At 39.4% G+C, this 20539-nt stretch overlaps 1 protein-coding gene across 4 annotated transcripts in view; it reads left to right on the top strand.

The window, feature by feature from the left end:
* Positions 1 to 383: 383 nt before the first annotated feature.
* FAM208B (family with sequence similarity 208 member B) overlaps positions 384 to 20539 on the top strand; it is a 97450-nt gene continuing 77294 nt past the window's right edge. The window contains exon 1 of one of the 4 annotated variants that reach the window (XR_002829171.1): positions 384 to 1331. Coding sequence is in view for 2 of the 4 variants with exons in the window: in XM_006088423.3 (XP_006088485.1) it covers positions 1198 to 1331 (134 nt within the window). In the remaining 2 variants the exon portion in view is untranslated. The remainder of the gene's footprint in view (positions 1332 to 20539) is intronic. The other 3 variants (XM_006088423.3, XM_023753580.1, XM_023753581.1) reach the window with 3 other exon arrangements.

The following is a 20539-nucleotide window of genomic DNA, read 5'->3' as shown; positions in this document are numbered from 1 at the left end:
AAACCTCTTCCTCCACATCTTCCAAGGACTAGTTTGGTCTGTTTTTATCACTGAAGTTTGACATGAAATGTCCTTTTCAGTGAGGTCTTGTATCTGTGCCTCCAGCCTCCAACCCCATCCTTCAACATTGCCAGCTTGGTTTCACAGCTGCCTTGTGCAATGAAATTCTGTTTTTGTTGTGTATGCCTAATTAAGCACCTGGCCACAGTAAACAGGAAGAGATGCCATTTAATGAATATTTCTACACCCAACATGTGGCACAGGACCTGTTTCATGGTGTCACGTGTAGAATGAGTTCTATTTGTAGTCCCTTTGGCTCTCTGCAGATTATAAACTTCTAGAGGTGTTTTCCCAAGCAACAACCACGCAAACAAATATTACATAGATTTAACATTTATTAAATTACAAGAACTAGATTTCGTAAATGGCACTTTCGACCATGATAAAACAAGCCTCACAGGGTCAGCTTCAGGGAGCAACGAAGGAGAGGCAAAGACACCACACCATAGGGAAAGTGACTCCCTCAGCCCGTCACAGGGGCGCTTCCGCGATGGACGACGCTCAAGCCCCGCGAGAAGACCCGCCCGCACGCTGTGCGCGCTACGGTCCAATCCCGGAGCGCTCTGCATCACTGCGCCTGCGCAGAGGCGAAAAGCGAGCGCCGCGTGGACGTCAGTCTCAGCCTGCGCCTGCGCGTCTTCCCCTCTCAGTGATTGGCTTCTACCTTCAGTAAGTACGCCGCAGTTCAATTTTCACTTTCTCTTCCCCCGCCCCCCTTCCTGAGGCCGTGAGGTTTTACTTCCGGTGGCCCGCGCCGTCACCGAGAGTCGACTTGTTCCCTCAGGTCGCGAGGCGTCTCGGGGGTCGGTTCCTTTCTGGGATCCTCTGAGGGAGGGGCGACGCTTGGCTGACTACCGCAGGCGGGCTCCGAGCCTGGACGCCGGGCCGCGTCCCACCCGCCTGCGCATCGGGTCCGCCCTGCAAGGCCAGGGCCATCCTCCTGAAGCACGAGGGCGGATAGAGAGACGGGCTGCGACGTGGAGGGTCCTGCGCGCCTCTGACGAGCTTGAGCTAACCCGGGAGTCGAGGGGCCATTGGCTCTCCGGGAGGAGGGGAATCCCGCTGAAAGGAGACTCAAAGGCTCCCTTGCCGGGAAGGAGACAAAGAAAGCGGCTTATTAACAAGGTCTGAAAATATATGTCACATGTGGCTGGGTGGGATCGAGAGAAAGGAAGCGCGAGTGTGAGGAGCGGAAAAAACATATACAAGGATGGGGAAGACATTGAAGAAGAATCCCAGAATCTCGGCAGCGGCGGCAGCACAAAGGACAGGTAAAACTCCCCCCGTGTGGACGCTTTGTGGACCTTCTAGACACCGGGCTGCGGTGCATGGCGCAGTTGCTTGGGCGTTTGTGGCTTAGCTATTGCAATTTAAAAATTTTAAATTGTATTTGCATGCTTTTTGTGAATGGTTAATGACTAACGCACTCTTGCCTCTTTGCCCTGCTCTAGGGTGAGTGGGGTAGGAGGGGATGGAGTTTTCAGAGTCGTTTTTGCTTCGCTGCTTTTTAAATGTCTCCCCCTTTTTACCACTTGCGGCCATTCTCGTTATCCTAATTTGTTTCTAGGAAGTCAGCATTTTACAAGTTGGTATAGATGGGGTTTCAGAATTTACCTTTCCAGACTTTCTTTGAGGCAGAAAGTCTGGAACGGTATAAGCATTTCCTCTGAGTTGCTTGTTAGAGGACAGTTTCATCTTTATGGGCATTATAATAAACAGTTAAAGCCTTGCTTATTTGGTTTGGACTGGCTGTTAAATCATTTTTTAAAGGTTCTCTATAAACCCCGAACCACACGTGCTTTCTGTGGAGACTTCATGGCAGTGTGTGACCTTTCTTTTTTAAAGTAGGTGTAAAAGGAAGAGTCTGTCCATGGGGAGGGTTATTTAGCAAACAACCGAAGTAGCGTCTTAATAGTAGGTTGGTTAGTACATGCAACCCAGCTGTTTGTCTGAGAGTGGCACCAAGCCGCATTTTGTGGGAGAACTTGGCAGATTAACCTCAAAATTTGAAGAAGATACTCAGGTTTAATGTAATCACCGTTTGTCTGAAATCCAAAAATTTAAATATACCTCCCTGACCCTTCTTTATTATCCCTGTAAAGTAAAACTTAGGTGTTGTACAAGTTTATGGTGTTATTGTAGTTATATTAGTGATCTGAGGGCCCACAATGTTTTCCTGAAAAAAGGGTGTGTATATGATATTTAATATTACAGGATCTGAGATTGGTAGTAAGCCTACTCAGGAGGTTTATAACAAAGCAGATACTCCTTGATAGTGTAAGAATACTCTTGTATTGAAAAACTGCCTTCTGGAACTAGATAGCACTATACAGTATGTTCAGTACATAAGTAAATAACCCAGACTAAAGAAAAATAAAAAAGTGACTGTACACAATTACTTTAGAAAGACAAAGAGCAGTGTTTTCAGGACATTTGCCCAAACGTTACCAGGTTCTCTCTTTAAAAAACAAAAAAATATTTTTATTGATTTCAGAGAGGAAGGGAGAGAGAGAAACATCAATGATGAGAGAATCATCCATGGGCCGCCTCCTGCACGCCCCCTACTGGGGATCGAGCCCTCAGCTCGGGCATGTGCCCTGACGGAATGAAACCCTGACCTCTTGGTTCATGGTTCCACAATGGCTGGGCGGATATTACCAGTTCTCTTTAAAAGCTGTATTATGAGCATCTCCTGTAATCCAAACATGGTTGCTTAAATGAATTAAAATCTGCATTACCTAAAGACTTGCTTAAGACATAGCCATTTGATAAATAAATGCGGTATGGTATCTATCTAGTATAATTAAATAGATATGGCATCTATCAAATCAATCTTTCATCCCTTTATGAACTGTTTGTTATTTTCAAGTTTTTTCTCCATAACGATGCTGCAGTGATTGTCTTTTTTGCTATTATAAACTATGCTTTATATGCTCATGACAATATTTCTGTAGAATTGATTCCCTATGAGAATGCTGGATAATAATACTGTTAACTGGCCCTCAAATGATTGTAGCTTTTATATTCGCTCAAAAGGTGTGTTTTTATCTTTCTGCTAGTCAGTACTGGATGGTAACTTTATTTCTTTAATATCTTACTAATTTTCTAGTAATTGAAAATAATATTTTAATTAAATTAAATTAAATTTAATTTTAATTTTTATCTTCCTTGGGTAACAAGAAAGTTAAACATTTTTGGCCAGGTCATATCCTTTGCTTGTTTATTTGGGGGGGGGGGGGCGAGGGGATTCTGAACTCTTCTTTGACCTATATATCTGTTACCACAGTTTTAATTATTTAACTTTATAACGTATTTTGATACTTAATTTTGAAAAAAGTTTTGGGTGCTTCTTTTGCATATTTCTTCCAGATGAAATTTAGAATCATCTTTTCAAGTTCTATAGAAAATCTTGTTGGGATATTGAATTGCGTTGAATTCATAGATTAATTTGAGAAGAGACATCCTTTGAGTTTTTCCTTCTAAGAGAATAGGTATGTCTCCTTGTTTCTTATATTACAATTTTTGTTGTGAAATATACAATTATATGTGTACTCAGATTAATAGAACACTGCAAGTACCTTAGAAGCCTTTAGCATGTGCCTCTCCCTAGAAGCAAAGTATTCTCTGCCCCATCACCATGGTCATTCTGAATTTTGTGTTAATTACTCCATTGCCTTCCTTTATCGTTTTATTGTATTGTTTACTTTTATCTGTTTTTCAACTTTATTTAAATAGAACCATACTGTATATTCTGTAAATTACTTTTGTTAAACATTAAACATGTGTTCATAGTTCAGTAATTCAGAAACTTTTGGGCTCAGGCCTCCTTTACACTTTTAAAAACTATTGAGGACCCCAAAGACCTGTTGTTTCTGTGGATTATATCATATTAGACATTAAAACTAGCCAGTTTTAAGTGAATCTAGCATCTTTTGGTATATTTACACCAATAATAAAAATAAATCCATTACACCTTAACATAAATAACATTTTAATGTAAAATAACTATTTTCCAAAACAAAAAATATTACTGACAAGAGTGGCTTTGTTTTACATTTTTGAAAATATCTTTAATAACTAGTCTCTTCTGCTTCTGCATTCAATCTGTTGCAGCATATTGTTTTGGTTAAAGTATATGAAGTTGGTTGCAAATATCTTTTCTCTATGGTGGTTTTTTTTTATGAGAAGTTCTGGATTTAAAAATTTTTTTATTTCATGTCTGTATAATTGGAATTATTGGAATTGTTACTTGTGTGTAGTTTGGAATATAAATATAATTGAACTTTTTCTCTTGTAGATAATCAGTTGTGGTAGAAATTACCATTGAATACATTTAGGTCTGAAGTTTTGCTAGTAGATGATTTTGACTAGTGATGATGTAATGTCTTTAATGGTTACAGGATGACTCATTTTTTTTATTTTAAATATATTTTATTGATTTTTTTTTTACAGAGAGGAAGGGAGAGGGATAGAAAGTTAGAAACATCAATGGGAGGGAAACATCAATCAGCTGCCTCCTGCACACTCCCTACTGGGTATGTGCCCGCAACCAAGGTACATGCCCTGACCAGAATCGAATCTGGGAGGGACCTTGAGTCCGCAGGCCGACGCTCTATCCACTGAGCCAAACTGGTTAAGGCTTTTTTTTTTTAATTTTGTCAGTCGTCGTAAGTTAGATTTTTCTAGGACTCTGTCCATATTGTCTAAATTTTTAGTATTTATTGGCACAGAGTTGTTAAAAGTGCCCTCTTACTATCAATGTCTGAAGCATGTGTAATTATATCTCCTTTTTTATTTCTAATATTGCATATTTTTGTTCTGGTTTCCCCTCCCCCCTTTCTGATAATTCATCTTGCCTGTAGCTTATCAGTTAGGATTATCTTCTCATTGAATTTTTTTTTTTTTGGCTTTGTGATTATCTCTATCAAATATTTTTTTTGTGTTAATATATTTAAAAAAATAAAACACATATACTAAAGCCTCTTTCTAAGGCTCCTTTCAGTTCTGACACTGTGACTCTACAAACTGCCTTACTGGAGGCTTGGTATGTACAAGGCATTGGACACTGCACTAGATAACTAATCAAATTCCCTTTTATTTGTTGCCATGAAGAGGCTTTTACCCTAGTATTTATTAGCAAGGAAGCATAAAAGTTAATATAACTTCTGTAAAAACTTGAAACTTAAAATACAGTAAAACTTCGATATAACGGACTAATTTGGGCAAGGGGTGTCCATTAAAGCCAAAAGTCTATCTACAGTAATAAAAGAGAAAGATGCAAATTGACTGTACCTTCGTGATGCCCACCAGCCAACCAGGAGTGAATATGCCAACAAAAACCAGTGGGTTAATCTGCATATGCAGGCGCTGAGCCGCCGGGGGCAGGACAACACAGGCGTTCCGCACCACCCCAGCCACTTCGGGCCTCTGGGCAGCATGGGAAGGCAGAAAGGCAGCTCCGGCCAGAGCAAAGGTGGTGCTGGCAGCCAGGGGAAAGAAGGCCTATTCTTGCACGAATCTTTGTGAATCAGGCCTCTAGTTACATAATAAAGTAGTTTTTCTGAGTGCATATGGTAAAAAATTGACAAATTAGATGTAGACAAGTTTATGTAATTAAAATTAAGTATGTGGAAAAGCTTAATTTCACCAAAAAGTTTTCTATATGTATTCTGTAATTTTACATTTATGCTGTGTGTGTCTAGTTAAATGTGTGCATTCGCCGTCATTGAGAGTAAACAAATGCACATAGCTGGGGTGTGGCTTAGCACACATTGGAACATCAGGCCAGCAGGAGTTAAAACTGCTGCAGATGCCTGGCTAGCTCAGTGGTTGAGTGTTGACCTATGAACCAGGAGGTCACGTGGAGGGCATGCAGTAAGTAGGCAATCAGTGATTTTCTCTGATCATTAATGTTTCTGTTCCTCTCCCTCTCTGAAATCAATTTTAAAAAATTGCTGCAGAAAGTCACACAGTGAGACAGCAGACACAATTATTTCCTGAGATGCAGTGTGATCACGTGCTGATCATTTGCTAATCTTTCACTGAACATTGCTTACAAGTGGAAACTCTTGGATTTACATTTATGTAGACTGTAGTTGTAGATATGTAATATTTAGTTATGTCAGTGAACTTATTACAGTGGTTTTTTTCCAAGTATGGCCTATTTACCAAAATTTGTTAAAAATAACAATGAAATAATAACAAAAAAACCCTATTTATTTATAAGCAAATCTTGGTTAAAAGCATTTTTAAATTAACAGTAATTATTCACATAAGATACAAACTACACCATTAAATTTGAAGTCTGTTAAATTGAGGCATGCAAAATCTAGGGATTACTGTATTCTGAGAGAGCTTTAGCCTCATATTCACTCTTAAAGAGCATCTGTGGGAATTTTTTAATGCAATTTAAAACAATTTTAGCTGGGACATATAACCTATTTACATTTACTACAATAGCTCCTATTTTGTGCTATTTGTCCTGGGTGTTCTATATTTATTTTCTCTCCTTTTTGTTATTTTTAAATATTGATTTAATATCGTTTATCATTCCATATTTGTCTTATACTAGTTTGGAAAGTGTACTTTTTTTCTTTTTATAGTTATCCTAGAAATATGCATCTTTGACTTACTCAGAATCTAAAATTAGCTGATATCTTTACCGTCCTCTGAGACAATATAAGAATCTTAGAAGTTGAACTTCATTCAACCCTTCATGACTATGTGTTACTATCATATATTTAAACTAGAGGCCCTGTGCACAAAAATTTGTGCTCCTGGAGCAGGCCTAAGCCACAGTCTGGCCTCCCTCTATGGGAAACAACCAGGCGGCTGGCCCTGCCCCCCCCCTCCATTGCCCCTCTGCCGCAGCTGGTCACCGATGTCCAGTACCGCCCCCCATTGCCGTCCCCTCCCTCTGCCTGCTGGCAAGCATCTTGGCTGGCCTGGCGCTGACTGCTCACCAGCCCCGCCCCCCACCAACTGGTCATTCCACCATTTGGTCAATTTGCATATTATGCTTTTATTATATAGGATTTTTAAAAATATTCTTAGCAGAGGGAGACCTGATTAGAATTGTTATTGTGTTTTACAGTCAGTGATTAAGTACATTTCCCACATTTTTATTGCTTTCTCTATTACTCATTGAAGATCTCATTCCTCTGTCTTTCGGTTTTCATTATTGCTATTGAAAGGTCAGGTATCAGTCTCTCTACCTTTTTCTCTGGCTGCTTCTTTCTCTTTGTCTTTAGTTTTCTGCTGTTTTGCTGTAGTACTTACCTTGCTTGTGATTATTTGGCTTCTTAAATCTATACATTGGAGGTGCTTTGAAATGTATTTATTGGCTATTCATAATTCCTGAATTGTGAATTTCCATTTTTATATTCTATTGACTTATCTATCTTAATGTATAAATAAATCTTTGCTAAATAACATAGTATATATTTTTCTGCTCGTCTTTTGCTTTGCTTTTGACTTTGTTTTCCACAGCTTCCCCAAAAGAATGCATTACCAAACTTATGGATTTTTGATAATCTGATAAGTGAAAAGTAAAACTTGGTAATAAAACTGGTGACTTGCCCTGGGTGTTGTTGCTCAATTGATTGGTGCATTGTCCCATACACCAAAAGGTTGCATGTTTGATTCCTAGTCAGAGCACATGCTTACGTTGCAATTTGGTTTGGGTCTGGGTGGGTATGGGAGGCAACCAGTTGATGGTTCCTCTCTATCAAAAAACAAACAAAAACCAAAATATAAAACTCTGGGAATTGTCTTTTGGGAGAAGGGGTAGGACTATGACTAATCGTTTTTTCCTCATAATTTGTTTATTCCAATGTTTCTTCCATTTAGACCAGTGTCGATAAATTATATTCTTACATTTTTAAATTTACTAGTATAAATAGTGTATGCTAATTTTAGAAGTCTTTTCCCTATATTTGTAGTAATATCCTTCTTTTTGTTCCTGATATTTAAATTTTTTCTTGATTATATTTGCTAAAAGATTATCTAGTATATTTCAAAAGAACCAGCTTCTGTTTTTATTGATTAACTCAGTTGGGATTTTTTGTTTTTAAATTTGTCCCTTTTTTTTAAATTACTTCTTTCATTATAAGATAGGTGTCTGGGGCATACTTTCTGTTTTCTCTTAATATTTTAATAATACTTAATTGAATAACTAAATCCCTAGCTAATATTCTGTGTGAAGACATGGTGAAATAGACTGTTTATTACCTTTGGGTACACTTGCTCCCTCATTAGGAGAAAGAATATTTAAGACCCCAATTCTTGAGGCCTGGCTTCACCAGTCCAAATACCTGCTTCACCCTGTGGTTATCTTCTGCTCCTTTGTGAGCCACCTTTAGTGAACAGGACTATTCTGTGTACAGGGCGTTTGAGATGGAGTGTATCTAGGGGTGTTGCAATTTCAAAAACAAAAAGCTTCCTTGTGGCATGGATTAGGTATCACTTTCTCTTTTGTCAGATGTAATAATTAAAAGAATTCAAAGCAGGTCTTAAAATGTAATTGTGAGAGAAATTTGTCCTTAAATTTTCTTGTAAGAGGGAAAAACTTCTTAATATCTTGGTAATAAATTCATTAATGCAGCCATTTCATTGCAGACTGATAGTTTAATGCTAAAGCACAAATTAATAAGCCAAGTTTAAAATGGGGAGCCAGAACAAAGGTCAGTTACTTTATATATAAAAATGTCTAAAAATGTCACTATGTAAACTTTGAAGTGATTCTAATGAAAGGTTTTTACATAGAAAAGTGTGGTTTCCAAAGAAACTGCTGACTTTTTATACAATGTAGATAAAAGATTATAAGTATGTGTTTGATACGCAAAAATACTTGCTGCAGTTGGATTGGATTTTAGAATGTTAAAACAATATTCAAAAACAATATTAAATACAAAAGTAACCCACAGTTAAATGAAAAAGTCATATTACTTATAACTATAACTTATTTTACACAGTAGATATAATTCCAAAAAACATTTTTTCTAAAAGAGGCACCATTGGATATACTAAATATCTCTAGCAAATGCAGATGCTGTCTAGCAAATGCATGTTGATGTTTGAGTTACTTGGTTAAAACATGAGTTAATAGTAAAGATGTCCTTAGATCAGGCCAAATACTTAATTCTTTCCTCCCCATTCAATTTTATTTTTGGTGAGTTTTATTAAGGCCGCATTGCTTAGTGGGAAGGACTAGCATCCCCATCACAACCCCATGTGCTGGTGGCACTAGCATCTCTTGGGGATATTCAACAGGCCTTTTATTTTTGTAAATTGTACAACAAAGCCCCATGACCGTAGCTGTGAGTTTACTAGAAGATAATGTAAAACTTTAATAGAGGCAATGAGTTAGAATAATAGCGGGTCACTGTAGTGAAAAGACATGGATTTCAGATTCGGTCTGGGATTAACACTGACCTTGTTAGTGGGTGCCTGCGGACAAGACCCTCTAGGAAAGTGAAGCTTGGAGAGGTCATTATAAAATAACGTACACCTTTGAGTATTGGAGGACCTCAAAAACAAAGGACCAGAGGCACTATGCTTGCTTGCCTGCACTCAGACCACACTGCAGCTCCCAAGACGCCCCTACCGACGTCTTTCGCCAGCTCGCGGTTGGCCGCCCTCGTTGAGTTTTAAAAGGCGCGATCCCGTGCCGCCCCGTGGCAGCCTGGTCCCGCGGCTGGCCACCTCACTGGACTTCACTGGCGGCAGGTCCGGTGGAGCATCGGCACAGCCCCCTCCCCCACTCACCATGAGGTGAGGAGGGCTGGCGGGCCCCTACCCCCAGCTCTGGCTCTCCTCTGCTGCCTGGGGCGCCTAAATGGTGGCGAGCTGCCTGTCAGAGCTGCCTACCAAAGCGCTGGGTACCAAGGAGACAGAGAAGGAACAGGCTAAAATGCCGTACCTGTAGGGGGCTTTAGGGAGTGACTTTGGTGGGGCCATCGACATGAGAGAGGTGATGACACATGCCACACACGGTTGTATGGTACTTGAAGGTTTACTGAGTGCCTTTGTTCCTAACTCCTTATTGGATTCTGTGAGTATGGTAGTGGGGAAACCCTTGCAGAACTGCTAGAGAGATGGTATCACTTCTTACAGCGTTTCTGTGTGTGTAGATTTGTTATATTTTGGGTCATCTTTTGAAATATAAAACTGACTCCAAATGGGCTTTGCACTGCAGATAACAACCAGGTATATCTTAGATTTTATTCCTTCTCTGCATGATTATCTTGATATTAGAAAACAGTAAAACTTTTGTATATGACAAACATTTAAAAATTTTTATGAATATCATACATTTCTCATTCTATAGTATTTTCTGTTTTTTATTTATTTTATTATTTTTCCATCACCGTTTATCCCCCCTGTATACCCTCTTTCACCTCCACCCACCCCCCTTATTCCCACAATCGCCACACTGTCATCCATGTACATGAGTTCTTTCTTTTGTAGTTTCTGTTTTTTAATGGGGACACTTTGTTTTATAGGTCTCTTTATTATTGTTTTGGCTTATGAGAATTGCTATTTCCATTTTGTCTTCTCTACTTTTGTTGTCATTTAATAAACTAACTTGATGCTACTTAGGACTATGAGAGATCTTGTTTTCCAAAATGAAAATAGCTTTACTTCCCCCAGATTGTATTTATACGAATGTAACATTTCAGGTAATAGTACATAAAGTTGTAAAAGTGTTAAAAAAATTATCTGTACCCACCCAGAGACAACCCGAGTAGAGTATTGAATATCTACTGTGGTGCTAGGGGCTCTGCTGGACAAGGGGGACTTTGGTGAATAAGATAAAGAGTATTTACCTCTATGGACCGTACATTTACTTTTTGGGGAAGATAGATCCCAGAAAAGTAAATTGATAAAACAATTGTGGTTATAATGAGTGCTTTAAAGAAAACACCTAGTTTACTAGTAGATGGGGTGTTCAGAGGTTTATCTAACGGGATAACTTCCAGATTACACTAAAGGAAGAGAGGGAGCTAGGCCATGGGCAAAATGGGAGAAAGAGCATTCCCTTCAGAAATAACAACCAGTGCAAAGGCCTGAAGAGAGGAAAGAGCTTGAATCTGAAAGATTAGTGTAGCTAGAAGTAATTTGGGAAGGTGGATTAAGGTGAGTGTAGGAAATTAGCAGGGGCCAGATTTTACATGGTTATGGCAAGAGTGTGCATTGTATCTGAGAGCAACAAGAAGCCACGGAAGGGTTTTAAGTAGAGAAATGAAGTGATCAGGAAAACAAATAGATTCATTCATTCCATAAATGTTTATTGAAACTTTATTGTGTATTAGGCACTATTCTGAGCACTGGAAAAGGACAAATTCCCTTATTCGTGAAGCTAATAATCTAATGGTGGGAGGATAATAAACCAAGAAAAATGTCAGATTTTGACAGGTATTATGTAGAAGATGACCATTGTTTAAATTGTGGTCCATGCTCTTTAAGACTACATACACACATACTTCTCTTTTGTAATCTGCTTTTCTTTCCCCTAATCAATTTATGGTAAGACATTTTTCTATGTTATTAAATGAACAGCTTTTATTTGGGAACATCTTAATTTTGTTTTTAAGATTAAGTATGGCAAAAATCATAAATGAAAAAATACTGTACAGCAACAAAAATTTACATATTATAAGGCTTCTGTTGGGAAAGAATTATGTAGTAACTTTATTTTGAAGGTCTGACATGTGGCTTTCTTAATTCATCCCTTATCCCAGCAGCTCATCTGTGATTTTTTTTTTTTTACTTTGACCTATTAGTGTGGTTAGTTTATGGTTTTCCTATTTATTGAATCAGTTCTTACATATCCAGAACAAACCCTAATTGATTTCAGTTATTAATATCTTGATGGATTTTCTTTGCTGTTCATATATTTTAGTATCAATACTAGAGGCCCGGTGCACAACATTTGTGCACCTTCAGCCCAGCCTGTGCTCTTTAGCAGTCAGGGAGCCCTTGGGGGATGTCCGGGGAGCAGGCCTAAGCCAAAGTCGGACATCCTTAGAGCTGCCGCAGAGGCAGGAGAGGCTCCCGCCACCTGCTGCTGCATTCGCCAGCCGTCAGCCTGGTTTGTGGCGCTCTCCCTGTGGGAGCGCACTGACCACCATAGGGCAGCTCCTGCATTGAGCGTCTGCCCCCTGGTGGTCAGTGCATGTCATAGAACCGGTTGATTCGCATATTACCCTTTTATTATATCAGATTCCTAAGAGATGGGCCTGTAGTTTCCTTTCTGTGCTTTCTTTGTCAGATTTTAGTATTAACATTTGACTGCTTTGTAAAAAAAATTGAGAAGCTTTATTCCTTTTAGTTTTGGAACAGATTAAGTAGCATAAATATTATGCTTTCATTCACTCACAAAATACACACTTACTAAACACCTATGTGCCAGGCATTGGACTAGATGCTGGGTAATTAGAGGTAAACAAAATAGACATGGTTTCTGCCCTCATAGAGCTTGATTTATTAGAAAAATAGGTATTAATGAAGTCATCTATATATATATATAAAAGCCTAAGCGACCATTATGACCGGCCGACTGGTCGCTATGATGCGCACTGGCCACCAGGGGGCAGAAGCTTAACACAGGAGCTTCCCCCAGGTGGTCAGTGTGCTCCCCCGGCCGGCTGGCCCTGATCCAGACTGAGTTAGGGACCCCAACTGTGCACAAATTCATGCACTGGGCCTCTAGTAAATATATAGTCCTATATAATAAAAGGGTAATATGCAAATTGACCATCACTCCAACACACAAGATGGCCGCCCCCATGTGGACACAAGATGGCTGGCAAGGGAGGGCAGTTGTGGGCGACCAGGCCTTCAGGAGAGGGCAGTTGTGGGCGACCAGGCCTTCAGGGGAGGGCAGCTGGGGGGAACCAGGCCCGCAGAGGAGGGCTATTGGGGGGGCGACCAGGCCTGCAGGGGAGGACAGTTGGGGGCGACCAGGCCGGCAGGGGAACAGTTAGGTGTCGATCAGGCTGGCAGGGGAGTGGTTAGGGGGTGATCAGGCTGGCAGGCAGAAGCAGTTAGGGGCAATCAGGCAGGCAGGCAGGTGAGCAGTTGGGAGCCAGCAGTCCTGGATTGTGAGAGGGATGTCCCAGATTGGAGAGGGTGCAGGCTGGGCTGAAGGACACCTCCCCCACACCCTCGTGCACGAATTTTGTGCATCTGGCCTCTAGTTACTAGATAAGTACTCTGAAAGAAAAGAAGGTACTTTGAGAGGCTATCATTGAAAATCTACTTTAGGTTGTACTTCTTATGTATTTTAGTAAATAGTTATTGAGTATGTATACACTAAAAGCTAATTATTTTTTAAGTTAATCAAGTATTTCTTGAAGATTTAATGTATAATTAGGTCTGTAAATACACAAGTAAATAAAATGAGATATTTATAAAAGTAAAAATAAAAAATAATGGTAATAGTAGCTGCCATAGTAGGTGGTATATTCCACATTTTTTGAACAAAGAAATTAAAACTCAGATTAATTAGTCACTTCTAGTTTAATGTGTTCAGTTGTACATCCCCTCTGGAAATCCCACTAAGATTCTAATAAAAGAATAAAGATACAAATCCTGAAAGATGAGGAGAATGAGAGAGGAAAAGATAAGTGAAATCAATATTTGGGAAACGGGAAAGAAGATGTGACATAGTAAATGACTTAGTGGATTGGAGAAGGCTAAAGAGAGAGAAGCCAACAAGATGCCAGCTGTTTCCCACCACAGAATCTGGAAAAGGCTCAGGATTTGGATGTACAAAGTACTTCTCATGGCAGCAACACATGGTGGAGCGGAAATAGAAGGGTTGATGGTGATTTTTATCATTTTGATGCCCTAGATCCCCTTCTCCACTCCACACAACTACCACTCTTCTACCCTGACAGAAGACTGAAGGTTTACACTCAGGAGACATTAACTAGGCAGGCTCTAGACAGCTGGGGTAGGCGTGAAGCACCTAAATGAAAATGAGGATGAAGTTAAAGTCTACATACTGAACTGAAGTCAGATCTTCCTTTTTCTGTGTGGCTTCCAGAATTAATAGCTTATGCTTACTCCTAATCAAAGTATTAAAGGATTCTTTTCCAGGGAAATTATGGCAAAATATTTAACAGATAAGGACTTTTGGAGTTCACTTGATTAAATATCTGCATCACCATCAGGAATGAGGGCTGCTGGTCAAGAAGCACTCTTCGTGCATGAAACTTTCAGCCAGTTTGAAGTACCTACAACCTAAACAGAAATGAACATCTAAGGATCACTAACTAGCCATTTGAAGGTCAACATAAAAGACAAGTAGTAAAGCCTGGCCAGCGTGGCTCAGTGGTTGAGTGTCAACCTATGAACCAGGAGGTCACAGTTCAATTCCCGGTCAGGGCACATGCCCGGGTTGTGGGCTCCATCCCCAGTAGGGGCCGTGCAGGAGGCAGCCGATCCATGATTTTCTCTTGTCGTGGATGTTTCTATCTATTCCTCTCCCTTCCTCTCTGAAATCAATAAAAATGTTTTTAGAAAAAAGACAAGTAGGAAATAAAGGGAACTTGGTAGAAATAGATTCATTGCAGGTAAAAGAACAAAACTTCAACAAAATAAAACTATAGTATCTAGAGAGAAAAGAGATGATACAACATCCATGAAAGAAGATGAAGTTCTATTTTTTTTAAAATATATTTTATTGATTTTTCACCGAGAGTTAGGGAGAGGGATAGAGAGTTAGAAACATCGATGAGAGAGAAACATCGATTCAGCTGCCTCTTGCACGCAGCCCTGGGGATGTGCCCGCAACCCAGGTACATGCCCTTGACCGGAATCGAACCTGGGACCCTTGAGTCCGCAGGCCGACGCTCTATCCGCTGAGCCAAACTGGTTAGGGTGAAGTTCTATTTTTAAAAGAGATAAATTATTCAGAAAACAGAAAAAAGGTCTGTAACAGCAGAGTTTTTTTTGAAACTAGGGAAATCATTTTATTGTTTTTTAAAAATAATTTCAATATGTACTCCAGAAAAATGTAAATAATATGAAAAAATACAAGAGGAAATTAAAAATCATCCATCGTGAAGAAATAAACATTTTAAATATTTGATGAAATTTCTCCCAGATACCTATTATTATATACATATGGTGACCTATGTATAAAATTTGATAAAAATAGCAAACACATGTATAATCCGTTTCTATCACTTAACAATATGCAATAGATGTTTTCCTCATGAATAAGAATAGAGTGGAATCATCATTTTAATGGCCACACTAGATGGGCATACCATTCTTTAATTAACCAGTTACCTACCCATGAACGTTTAAGATTGTTTGCAAATTTTCAATATTATCTGCAATATTGCAATGAACTTCCTTGTACATACATCTTTCTCTGAAATATATAATTACTTCCTTAGGATAAATTGTTAGGGTTAAGTTTACTGGTTTACAACCTCAGTACATTTTACATGCTGCTTTATGACACTAACATGCCCTCTAAAAAGGAGGCACCAATTTATATCCTTAAGTTTTAAATTCTTAAGAATAGGAAATAAATGTTTGCTTCATCTTTTTTTTTTTTCTTTAAGATAGAAAAGGGAGAAACACATGAAGGGCTAATATGCCTAGATTTAAACCAGCAACCATGAATGTATATAGATGTGCCCCTAAAAGCAAATCAATCCAGTTGAACTGCATTAATCAATCCAGTTGAACTGCATTCCATAAACAATTATTAAGCACCTACTATATGCAAAAATAAGGCTAACAGCAGAAATTTTTTTAAAAATTTTAATACATTAAAAAAAAAATGCCCTAACTGGTTTGGCTCAGTGGATAGAGCGTCGGCCTGCAGACTCAAGGGTCCCAGGTTCGATTCCAGTCAAGGGCATGTACCTTGGTTGCGGGCACATACCCAGTAGGAAGTGTGCAGGAGGCAGCTGATCGATGTTTCTCTCTCATCGATGTTTCTAACTCTCTATCCCTCTCCCTTCCTCTTTGTAAAAAATCAATAAAATATATTTTAAAAAAATAAATAAATAAAAATAAATAAATAAAAAAAATAAAAAATTTTAATACAAGGTTGGATAATAAACCTGAAAAGCTCTCCCCAAAAATAGAACAGCCACAAGAATTAGAAAAAACGAGTGAGAACGTAAGAAAATTAGAAGACCAGTCAATGAGGTCCTTCATCTAATACAGTAGAAAGAAATTTATCTGTATCCCAGAACTGAAGAATATGAGTTTCTACATTGAAAGAGACTGTTTATCTGGTGCCCTGGATAAGAAAACAGGAGAACTAAACAAAACCACCAAACTGAATGTACACTTCCAAAAGGAAAAAGACCAGATTAGTTCCTAATCTTTCTACTTATGAAAAGAACAGTGGGAGGAGGGCAGCTCTCATACTGCATTTTGAACAAATTGAGGAGAAAAAGAACCCTGTAAATTCTAAATTATCTGTAAGTGCCATCAGAAAGCCATGATAGGAAGTTCCAACAGTTCTATGAGAAAGATAAGAGTTGTGCAGAGGAGGCATGGCTTAGAAATCTCCAGCAACCCTTCAGTCCCAGATAAGGACTAAGAGAGAATTGCTATATACTGGCCTAAGACTGAACAGCTGTATAGTATCCATTAAGGAAAACAGAAAGGGAGGAATTGGGAAGTGCCTGGGCAGCCCAGAGTTCTTAGAACATGCTAGCAAAGTACTCTTAGAAGTGAGTATATGCCCTTTGAAGCAAGGATAAGTTCTCTTAATGACAGTGGTCTTTAAAAGGAAACCAAAGCTGGAAGTAAAGTCCCTCCTGAGCCAGATTTCACTTGCAAATTAGAAGAGGAGTGGCGACAGAGGCACCATATTTAAAAACTAGAGGCCCAGTGCACGAAATTTGTGCATTTGGGAGGTTCCCTCAGCCCAGCCTGCACCCTCTCACAGTCCGGGAGCCCTCAGGGGATGTCCGACTGATGGCTTAGGCCCGTTCCCTGTGGGCCTAAGCCATCAGTTGGACATCCTTAGCGCTGCTGTGGAGGCGGCAGAGGCTCCCATCACTGCCGCTGTACTCAGGGCTTCTGCTTGAGGGGCGCTCCCTCTGTGGAAGTGCACTGACTACAAGGGGGCAGTTCCTGCATTGAGCATCTGTCCCCTGCTGGTCGGTGTGCATCATAGCGACCTGTTCTGCCATTTAGTTGATTTGCACATTAGCCTTTTATTATATAGGATACAATCCTTGGAAGCAGAAACAGAGGAGGAAATTATTAAGCTAAGAAACCTGAAAACTGCTGTTTTCCCTACAGCCCGAGCCTTCTGCCAATAGTCCAGGGTCATCTCATGTACATAAGAATAACAAAAATATGTCCAATATTTATATGATCCTGTGGTAGATTGCATTTCATTGTTGGTTTTTGTTCTTTGAGAGCTTGTTTGGAGGTTCTAGCAGGGGAGCACAGCTACTCGTATACCTTTGACCGAAGACTGGTCCTCTCCTCGGGGGGGAAGGTCGTCCTCTTCGACCGAGCGCGCAGCTTCGGGAGGGACGCACATGGATCGGTGAGGGAGGAGGGGGACACCCGCCTAGCCAGCCAGATCAGCCGAATCAACCCTGGCGATCAATGGGGTGACAGATGTCGCAGCCAGATCGCCCTCACATCCGGTTTTTGTTCTTTTAACATGTTTTTATTAAAGGTATCATTCACCTGCCAAAAAATTCACCACTTAAAAGTGTACAATTTATAGGATTGGTTTTTTTTTAGTATATACACCAGGTCATACAACTATCACCATTTTCTTTTTAATATATTTTTATTGATTTCAAAGAGGGAAGGTGTGGGATAGAGAGATAGAAAATAATGAGATAGAATCATTGACCAGCTGTCTCCTGCATACCCCCCTACTGGGAATTGAAACTGCAGCCCTGGCATATGCCCTGACGAGAAATCAAACCGTGACCTCCTGGTTCATGGATCGATGCTCAACCACTGTGCGACACCAGCCATTTTTTATTAGTTATGGACCCCAGGCTTTTACTTGTATTCTTGTCATGACTCTGCAGTTCCTCCCACTAAGGGTATCTTTCCCTTCCTCTTTATTGTGGGTTTGGCTATGTCAGTGGTCGGCAAACTGCGGCTCGCGAGCCACATGCAGCTCTTTGGCCCCTTGAGTGTGACTCTTCCACAAAATACCGACTTCTGCACATGGGCCACGAAGTTTAAATCGCACTGTACATATGCGCCTGCACGTGGTATTTTGTGGAAGAGCCACACTTGAGGGGCCACAGAGCCGCATGTGGCTCGTCAGCTGCAGTTTGCCGAGTACTGGGCTATGTGATTTGCTTTGGTCAATATCAGGTAGAGGTGACAGCATGTCAGTTTCAGGTCTAATATGCCTTAACAGTACTTGGGTATTTCCACTTGTTCTCTGTACCTCTGCAATTTCCATGAGAAAAGTATGCCCCTGCTAGCTTATTGGTAGATGAGGGATATAAAGTGTACAGTTCCTCTCTCTACAAGCCTAATTCAGCCAATACTGTAGAAATGTAACAGTAAATGATTGTGATTATGCCACTGAATTTTGGGTGGTTTGTTACTAAGCAATAGTTAATTGATACAAATATATCATACACAAAAAAAGGTTAAGGTAGAAAATTGGGGAACCACAATTTTCTACAAATGATGGGGGGAAAAATTGCCATAAAGTAGATCATGTGTGGTCTCCCCTATTATGCTTCACCAGCAGAGATGACTATTTGTTACAGAGACTGTCTGACTCACAATCCTAGAATATTTACTGTCTGGATCTTATGAAAAAGATCTTTTCACCTCTTCAAGTAGGTGAAAAATGTAACCTAAAATTCCAATATACATTTAAAAATAAATAAATGAATACATCACTTCCATACCTACTAGGATGGTTGTAATCAGAAAGATAAGTGTCAGCAACGATGTGGAGAAATTAGAACTTCCCATGTATAGCTGGTGGGAATGTAAAGTGGTACAGCCACTTTGGAGAATAGTTTAGTATTTCCTCAAATGCGTAAACATGTACCATATGATTTAGCAGTTCTCCTAGATATATACCCAAGAGAAATAAAAACAGTGCCCACACAAAAACCTGTACACGAATGTTCCTAGCACAATTATACATAATAACCCCAAAGTAGAAATGACCCAAATGTTCATTAGTTGATGATTGGATTAAAAAATGTGATATATCCATAAAATAAAATATTTGGCCATAAAAAGGAATGAAGTACATGCTACAAATGAATGAACCTAAGACAGTCACAAAGACCACATATTGTATGATTCCCTTTTTATGAAATGGTGTAGTATAGGCAAGGCTAGAGAGATGGAAAGTAAATTAGTAATGGCCTAGGCCTGGGGGTAGGGGACAATGAGGGGTGAGGAGGATGGTTAAGGGGTACAGGGTTTCTTTTGGAGGTAATGAAAGTATTCTAAAAATGTTAGTGATGATAAAGTGGGTTGCACAACTCTGCATATGCTAAAAGTCATGGAATTGTACACTTTAAATGGGTGAATTGCATGCTATATTAATTATATGTCAATAAAGTTGTGTTAAAAATGAATATTCTAGTTCTGGCCAACGTGGCTCAGTAGTTAGAGCATTGGTCCTCCCATTGAAGGGTCTTGGGTTTAATTCCCCCTCAGGAGCACATACATGGGTTGCAGGTTTGACCTCGGGCCCTGGTCAGAGTGCATGTGGGAGGCAACCAAACTGATGTGTCTCTCTCACATCAGTGTTTCTTTTTTTTCTCTCTCTCTCTTCCTTCTTCCTTCTCTCTCCCTCTCCCCCTTCCATTCTCTAAAAATCAATGGAAAAAATATATCCTCGGGTGAGGGTTAACAAACATTTTTTTAATTAATTAATTAATTAATTAATGACCATAAAACTTATGTGAAAAGATACAAAGCAGAAATATAAGAATTTGAGGAAGAAAGAGTCAGATAGTAGAGGATGTGAAATGGGAACTGGCAAAACAGAAAAGAAATGGAAGAAAAAGATTAAACCTTTCCAGAAACAAAGAATAAATGAGATACACGTGGGAGACAGGGCACCATTGCAAAGAACACCAAGGTAGAAATGAAATCTTAGGTATATTTTGTCACAGTTTGAAAATGAAAAAAAAAGCAACCATGAGAAATAAAACATATATTTTTTAAAAGTAAATAATGAGGTAATGATATAGAAGACAGCAAAAGAGTTCCAAAATATGTAAAACTGGAGCCCCCAAAGAAGAAAAGCAAAACCATGCAACAAAACAATGTGTAATTGAAGGTATTTTTTCCTTAAATAAATAAAAATATATTTGAATCTGCCTAATGAAAGTGTACATCATGTTCCAAGGAAAAGTGGTCCAGCACTGAGATACATTCTGGTAAAAAATGTTGGGCTGGCAGTAGATCATATTGTCCTGGCCAGGTGGTTCAGCTGGTTGGAGCATCTTCTCATATACCAAAAGGTTGCCGATTT

The sequence above is a fragment of the Myotis lucifugus genome, unplaced genomic scaffold, assembly GCF_000147115.1.
Source record: "Myotis lucifugus unplaced genomic scaffold, Myoluc2.0 scaffold_47, whole genome shotgun sequence".
NCBI classification, from domain to species: Eukaryota; Metazoa; Chordata; class Mammalia; order Chiroptera; family Vespertilionidae; genus Myotis; species Myotis lucifugus.
Note: the sequence above shows the minus strand (reverse complement) of the source record. Positions and strands in the feature narration are given on the sequence as shown.